General features: G+C 40.4%; 1 protein-coding gene across 1 annotated transcript; it reads right to left on the minus strand.

The window, feature by feature from the left end:
* Nucleotides 1-1,133: 1,133 nt before the first annotated feature.
* LOC105391856 (innexin inx7) lies at nt 1,134-8,468 on the minus strand. The gene is made up of 9 exons (XM_038107963.2): nt 8,316-8,468; nt 7,160-7,325; nt 6,599-6,743; nt 5,716-5,893; nt 4,617-4,764; nt 4,098-4,284; nt 3,613-3,763; nt 2,576-2,765; nt 1,134-1,346 (listed from the first exon to the last, which is right to left on the minus strand). Exons 2-9 carry the CDS (start codon nt 7,258-7,260, stop codon nt 1,190-1,192), a joined length of 1,257 nt encoding a protein of 418 aa, XP_037963891.2. The 5' UTR covers nt 7,261-7,325; nt 8,316-8,468; the 3' UTR covers nt 1,134-1,189.
* Nucleotides 8,469-8,828: the final 360 nt, after the last annotated feature.

The following is an 8,828-nucleotide window of genomic DNA, read 5'->3' on the forward strand; positions in this document are numbered from 1 at the left end:
TCTACCTTAACAACAGTAGAGGTACAACCGTGCTGAAATCACTGCCATTGCCATGTCCTACGTCTTAAACCTGGGTACCTACATCGCTAGGCAGCTCGGCAGGGCCAAGGCATTCCATACTGATTGGCTTCAATTCGTCAGCGAATAAATGGTTACGAAAGAGCAGAGGTCACTCCATCTGGCATTATTGATGTCTACGCCCAAATGAGCGAGGAATCTCGCGCTTGTTAGTGATGTGAGTTCATTACGAAATGTCGATAGCCCTTCACAAGCAAATGAAAAGACCTGTTTAGGAATTGTTATCTTTGTAGGCTCGTTACTGAGCTTGATCTTAAGTTTACTGTACTAACCTACTATGATGTAACAATTCTTTGCTTTTGAGTAAGTTCGTATTGGAAATGCAGCAGCGATGCGATGGTGATGCACTAAAGGATCCTATATAGGTACGTAGGTTCAGCGAAGCCTGGGCTGTCAGCTAGTGACTACTAATCTGGCTGCCTGGCTGATTATTTCACCATGATCCAGCAGGGATTTGTCACCGACAAGACATGTGAGGTAAAAATTACACTAGTTAAGTAGTATTAAAAATCTCTAGAATACTTTCAAATGTAGGTAGTTTTTATTTAAAATTAAAACTTAACAGAAGTAAACACTTAACAAACATGTAGAAACATAGTAAATAACAATTAAATTATCTTAATTAATGCCACTTAATAACTAACGTCATTATTATCTAATGAACATGGATTCCGATCATTAGTAAGTAGGTAACCTCATAAGTACCTACATAATTTACAAACTTTGAACCAATACAAAATCCTTATCCACAGTCATGATAGTCAACAAAACTACCAATAGGTACCTTAGATACAAAAAAAAAAACATTTTCGCAAGTCATACACATACCAACACACATACAACATTTGAGCATCACAATATCAGCCATAAGCTTTGTATAGTGCCACAAACTTATCTGTTCCGGTGAGAGCGAACTAAATTGGTCCATAATATAATCTATGTCAATATGAAATTCATTAGCAAGTAATGAGGTATGGACCAATTTAGTTCGCTCTCACCGGAACAGATAAGTTTGTGGCACTATAGTTGGTCTGAGGCCATAAGCTAATGCCATCTTCACCTAGCAACCCCAGGGTAGTTAGCTGACCTCAGAATAATAACGGCCTCGTTGTTAGCTGGCCTTCTTGGCATCCTTCAGCGGCAGGGTCTCGTCGTCGTAGTCCACTCGGCCGACCAGCACGGGCGTGGCTCCCGACTCCTCGTGGCCGTCCTGGTCGAACGGCATGTCTCTGGTCGATAGCTCCTCGGCTAGACGCTTGAAGAGCTCCCTGGAAGGAAGGGTGAGGTTGGGGTAAAGGGGAGTTTGATGTGTGGTTGGGGTTATTAAAGCAACAGCTTTTTAGACTTATTAAGTAGTAGAGGCTATTCCTATAGGTACATATAATACACACAAACACAAATTGACGAAAAAAAGTCTTTTAAGTACCTACCTATGCAAAATAATTCGTAGGTATATTTTTTCATAATGATGTTCTGTGTTCTTTTTAATAACAACTTTTGAAAAAAACATGTTGTAACTACAAGTTGTAAGTACCTACTAGGTTATCGCATATTTTTTAAAGATAGCATAGCGCATTTAGTAACAAGCTAGCAGCTATCACTAGGCAGAGGCACGTTCTTGCAAGTGTCCACTCAAGATTATCGTTTATCCCACTCTCAATGTGCATTTTGCATCGCTTGCACTTTGAACACCTGCCTTCATCATCCATCTACATCCAAATGAGCATATTGCATTACATTGTGCAAAACGTACCAATCTGGTTCACATATAATTAGGTATTAACATAGTTAGGACTAGGCCTAAACCCTTCCTTCATTGGAAGGAGACCCGTGCCCCAGCAGTGGGGACGTAATGGGTCGTGATGATGATGATGATAGTTAGGTTCGGTAACAGGTTATATAGTTCTCGAGATAACTTATCAGCTGGTAACAAAATATTGAAACAATTGAATTTACATATTATGAGTTATGAGTACACAAATGTGCATAGTAGGAAACAACTGCTACCGTGTTTCATGACATAATGATTGCATATGAATTACAGGAGACTGCGGGAGGGCTGATGATGATGCACGAGGTGTTATTTATAGACTGCCTTGGGGTGGGGCGGCCGCTAGAAGCATACTTACGTGTAGTTATGTAAGATTTTATAGGTAGGGTATTTTTATAAGTTAGTGAGCTGAGTTAAAAAAATAAGCAATACCTATTGCTATAAGCGGAAAGCTTTAGATCGCATCCAGTGGCGTGCTTTGGGAGAGGCCTACGTGCAGCTGTAAACTGCTATAGGCTGATGATGATGATGCCAGATATAATTTATCGAATTTCCCTGAAATATTACAAGAAATATTGCTCATTGCAGTAACGGGGGACTACTCTTGACGAAATTACGCGCCACGACTTGTATAAAATGTACCAATTAACCCCATTGAACTCCGCCTGTTACAGCCGTGTGACCTACGTGTAAATACAAAAGAATAAACAGCAAAGTAAAACTCACTGGAACACAAATCCGTTCATGTTCTTCGCCAGGTAGTAGAGGAACAGCCAGTCAGCGAACTGGCAGCCGTTGACGACGCTGATGACGGTGTATGGGTCGAACTTGCTGGAGCTGACCTGCTTGAACATCATCTCGTTGAACCGAGGGGAGCGCCGGTACAGGTAGAACGTGGATATGCGCCACGCCACCGCTGCAAGGAGAGACCAGACGTTAGTGGATTGAGCAAAAAAGTGAGATGCGACGTTTTAATTCCACTCTAAGGGAAAGCAAATTGCAAGTTTGGATTGCGCAGATTCGCAGTTTAGTGTAAGTACTATACGCAAGGACTCTTAAGAAGAAAGTTCCAGTTCCAGTTCAGAATTCTTCCAGATCCAGAGCATTGGAAGCAGATTGAAGTGTAGCTAGAAGCCACATGGGGTCCCATCATGGTTTAATGGTGCCGTAGGTAAGGCCATATAAATAAGAAATCTTAGTGGGATTTTACCTTTATCGCTTGTAGAAGATCTTCAAACGATAGGTACTAAGTATACTTATCTTTATCAAAGTGACATACTACCTACTAAGTATGTATACTTATCTTTATCAAAGTGACATACTTATAGATATCAAGTTTGAATGTATGCCCTTGGATCTATTATTTATTAGTGAATGGGTACGGGGACAGCGTGGATAAAGTATCTAGTTATATAGTGATCACAGAATGGCCGATGATAGACCAACTACTATGGGTGTGACCTGTGACCAAGTTATAGAAGGGTTACGCTATCCTACCAAAAAAAAAACGTTTTTTAACGTTTTAATCAACGAGATAGAATCTCACCAATAGAATATGCACCACCGTCTTAACTTAGTTTTACTTCATACAGAGTGACCCCCCAGAAACGCCCAGAGTTTTTGACAGCTTCTAACTTACTGTGATGTATCTGTCGTATTACTACATATATAGATCATAGTGTGGGTAGGTTGCGCCCGTCGTGAATAAATGCAAACGATCAACTGTGTTTTACTCCTTAGAACCACTAATATCTACTACTTACCAATGATAGAGACGAGGAGGAGGAAGAAGAACCAGAACCACAGCAGCGTGTAGATCTTCTCGTGGATGATGTTGAGCGCCATCACGCACAGCGCGTCGTGCTGCTGGATGGAGCCGCTGGGGCCGTACTTGTGGAAGATGCACTTCGTCACCTACAGGATACAGGGTGTTATTTAGTTTTAGGATTTTAAAAGAGTTTATGGAAGATCCTTGTGGTAATAGAAAGCTGAAATGTAGCTAGGTCCTGCTTTTTCAAGCCAAAGCCTCTGTCTACCTCTTGAACATATTATATTCCGAAGATAACAGTTGAGTTGGTCTAGTTATCGAGTAATAGCCGATAGTGCTCGGATGAAGAGTTGAAGAGGGCCGAAAACAAACGGTTCTGGCGCGCTTTGGCAGATCTATGGACGATTGTTCACCGATGAAGATGAACTAATTTAGTTTAGAACACCCACAGGCCAAGACCACTTGTTTTACAATACGTACCTTGGGGAACACAGTCTCTAGAGGATCAGCGATGGTGTTCCAGTTGACATTGAACAGCGAGAGGCCGAGAACGTAGAAGTGTCCGTTCAGAAACTTATTTGTCAAGTAGATCTGCAGGATGATGTTCAGCAGGTTGGCGACTTCCATGGAGACCAGCCACACGGACCACGTGCGGGTGATGCGGAGCCTGCGAATAAGGTACCGGTGGTTAAAATGGAAGGTGGTGTGGCCAAGGAGTTTTAGTGCGAGTTCCATAATATTGAGTCACTCCAGATTTAACAATACCAGCTGCCGCTACACGAGTTGGTTATCGTTTTACGCCATAAATATAGCGCTGTGATTGGTGGAACGCGCAATTAAACTAGTTTATCGGCGTCGATATCCGAGTAATGAATAACTTTATCTAATTTATAAGGACTTCTACAACTTACGTTTAATTTATAAATACGATACAGTTTACGAAATAACTTTAAGTACCTACGCCTATTGAATATGGCGATAGCGTATTAAAATACACACCTCAACACGATATCCTTCCTGATGATGTCGAGGCGCTTCTCCAGAGTACTTCTGGAGGGAATATTCTGTCCGTTTACTTGCATGTCGTCGTCTTCGATGGCGATCCTGGCCATCTGCAGTCCATCCACGAGCGCCTTCACTCGACCGCCTGTGATGAGAATTTGGATTGGTGTGATGGAGATGGAGTGCGAGGATCTTTTGGCATAAGGTTCCGTGAAATATTGGTAACAGAATGATTTACATGAAATACTGGGTATTGAGGCCCTTACCAATTTGTTAACTTTTGCTATATTTTCCCATACCTACTTAGATAGATATTAAGGCATATTATTACTTAGGTATTTATAAACGTAGCTTGTTAATGAAACCATTTTTTATTTCATTTTTTATGTGCACTTAGAACTAAGTACTTAAATAGGTAATGTACATTGTACAAGTATTAAAATAAACTCTAAGTAGGTAAGTACTTCTTCATTTCCGGAGTCGCTCAGAAGGCAAAGCTAACATTTTTATCAGCGACATTTAATTTCTGACTAAACCAAGACTGCAAACAACTCAAATTCTCGTCAAGTGCATTAACCCAAATAAAACTCGGTTAAGATACGAGTATGATACCAAGATAAGATAATAACCACAGTTTTACTTTTCCCCTACTGTCAGCTTACACGTTGGATTAAGTAAACCCTAATCCACATAAAAGACGCAATGCACGAAGTGTAATGCTTATGAGACATTATGAGTCATATTGTAAATTTCTAGTTTACAAAGCAAGTACTTATCTACTTTTTTGCTTCCATATCTTGACTGCTAGGGCACAAGATGAGTAATAAAGTTCTGATGTTGAAAGATCAGAGCTATCAAAATAGATATCAAAAATCACAATAAGTACCTATTATGCGGGAGACCCAGGATACGATTCAGGCAATAAAGACGAAAGTCACAACATAAAAACTGAAGGCCTAGCACGGGGCGCATTTTAGATGTGACAAAAGTTTTGATCACGCTCACTCACATCGCGAAGCCTCACGTCTTAATAGCACCCCGGAGTACATAAACAAAATGGCAATAGAAAGAAGATTTCATAGTTACAATCACCCACCTTCCTTCTTCTTCCATATGGAGTGCGGCAAGTAGAAGGCCATGGACTGCAGGAACAGCACGAAGGGCACCCACTGGTAGTAGGTGTGGTGCAGCGTCTCGTCCGAGCCGGCAATCGGGCCGACCCCCGGGTGTGGGAGGAAGCCGCTTTGTAGTAGGGTCTCGTTGTAGTGCCGGACCTGGGGGGGATTAGGGTTAGTGTGAAGTGACGTGGTTTTAGCATACATCGGCGCTGACAAATCAAACTGGATACATGTAATAACTAGATATACGTATAGTTGCTGAGTCACGCTGATAGCTGAGCGGCAGCGCTGACGATTTCTCAGGACGATACATACAAATTGTGTTCATCTGTAAAACCAGCCTTTGTTCTTCCGGACGGTCGCTTAATTTAAACAAAAAAAACACACACACACTACTAATGTACTCCCTTGCGGGGTAGGCACCCACTTTTCGCCAGAGTGTTATGTTAGTCGCTTAATTTAAAGTGTACCTAATCCGGTTATACAGTATGGATCAAAACAAAGACTTTTACAGCATTGGAGAAATCCAGAATTCTGGTCCGATTTCCAAGCTATATCCCTTCATCCGAGCGTATGTGTTTATAGACTTTGTAGTACACATACACAACATGACAACACATACACAAATAACTCACAAAAGTGAAGGTGGCCATGAAGAAGCAGTAGGTCTATATGACGTGCTCCGGGACCCCTCCGTCGCTGATGCAGCGGATGTACCATCAGCTTCGAAAAAATCCAGAATGCCGATTCCCAAACAATATCCGACCCCTTCATGAGAGCGTATGCGTTTATAGACTTTGTAGTACACACGCTGGCATGCTTCAAACGGTTTAAGGCACGCCTCACACATAAAGAACTCACAATAGTAAAGGTAGCCATGAAGAAGCAGTAGGTCTGGATGACGTGCTCCGGGACGCCGCCGTCGCTGATGCAGCGGATGTGCTCCCCGAAGTACTCGCGCCCGCAGACCAGCACCACGCACGCCAGCAGCAGCACCACCGTCGCTCTGGGAGAACACATTGCCAGTATTAGTGGACGACCGAATGGTGTAGTGGCTAGTGACCCTAATATGCCGAAGGTCCCGAGTTCGATTCCCCGCCGGGGCAGATATTTGTACTCGGGTCTTGGTTGTTATTATGTTAAATATAGGCAATATATTATATTTATTTATCTGAAATATCATATATGTGAGTTTGACAAGGTAATTGTACCTACACCTAGCTATACCTACAGGTGTTGCAAAAATGGTTTTCACATTCGTATTTCATTTCTGGGTTTAGATACAACAAGCTGCACGCGTAGGTTTCGGCTTGGTATATATACCCTTTTTGCAACACCTGTATGAACCTACTAATGAAGCTTGTACAGCACAACAACTTGAAATACGAATCAGATGCAGAGGAGGAGGAGATAGGAACCAACCTGTAATGCAGTTTGAAGGCGAAGTTCTCTATACTCGGCTTCGAAGGGTTAAACTTCAGCTGCGGCCCCACAGACTTGATAGAAAACTTCCACAACTGCATCCTGAATGGTTATATTGGGTCTATTTGTATGCGGAAAAAAACTTCAGATCATTCTGTGGGTACACCTGCAATGAGAAATGAATGAAAAATTGGGGTTTATGGCCACCTTTCGGCATCTCATACAATGATCATTTATTAAGTGCTGTTGTGGTTTGGTTAGGCCCTTATAATAAAATTATTATACAGATTGTCACACTTTACAAGCGTGCTTAGGTTCTCATTGAGTACAGCTTAAAAATCGTGTTTTTTTATTTATTTTAGCGTATTTGTAAACTGCACCTGCCTACATAGGTACTTAGTGCAGGTACTCCACCTTATCAAATGCATACTTGAGTCCGAGATAACATTACAATGAGAGTGCTGTTAGGTGTAAGTAGGTCCGTATTAAATTTCTCAGCTTGTTTCATAGAGAAATAAGGTCAACATAGATAAAGTTCATTGAGTTTTTTAAACCTTTTAATCCAAAATTCAAACAAACCTCCAAGGTAATTCCGAAAAAATTATGATTAATTCTATGTAAATAATGTTTCTCGGTTATTTTGGGCTGGCAGGAGGACCCACACTTGTGTTGCATACTCCAGGTCTCCACTCGGGAACTCGTCTACTACGTCTAACCCATGGATTATTTCATCGGTTTTTCGTTTACTGAAAGTAACTGTATCTATGCATACATATAACCAACCTGTTTTATAGTTCTGAGGTCTGAAACTATCGTTTATCAGATTCTCTAGCATTCCATAGATTCCATTTATTTTTAATAGAATGCATTAAATTCAGAATTACTTAAATTTAAATATGTACCTAATATGAGAAACACGTTTAGTCGTTTATGCATATCAAATAAACAACCGGTTTATAACGTAGATTTTAAACAATCAAATCGATTAGACTGAGTAGAAAAAATAATTAATGGAAGTAGACCTGTTTAACTTTATCCATAGAATATGTTTTTAAGTATTCATTATCCAAATTTTTATGTAATACAATACATTATAATCATCCTGGACAACTCATCAACAAATTTAGTTTATTAAATAAATCATTTAATTACTCACCTAAAATTTCACCGGATCGATCTCCTAATGTCAAAAACAAAACACTGACGTCATGTTAAGTGAAAATTAACCAAACTCCTTGCTGAAAACGAGTATCACCTCTTTTGACAATGGCTGACTGCAGATTAAAGGAGTATTCGTGCTAAGGAGGTTGTGATAAGGATAAGATACGCAGTGCTGCTTGATAAATTGATAACCATTGAATTCGAATATCGAATTGATTGGTTATGTTCGAATGTTTTTTGATTTTTGAGTGTAGCGGTAAATTTAATCAAAAGGGTTTACGAATTAGATTCCGAGCCTAATACTTAATAACTTAATACTCTTCATTCTTTCTGTACATTAACTAATGTAATGTAATGTAAGTTTCGGTACCTATTTATGCTTGACAAGGTGCAAATTTGTAAGCATGTTTATGAAAATAATGGAATATTGTACCAGCCATAGCCTTGTAGGTGTATATCTTAGCCTTTTTCAGCTTTCAGGAAAACTTTGGGGAAAATAAACCGATTA

The sequence above is a fragment of the Plutella xylostella genome, chromosome 15 (genome assembly GCF_932276165.1).
Source record: "Plutella xylostella chromosome 15, ilPluXylo3.1, whole genome shotgun sequence".
Taxonomy (NCBI): Eukaryota; Metazoa; Arthropoda; class Insecta; order Lepidoptera; family Plutellidae; genus Plutella; species Plutella xylostella.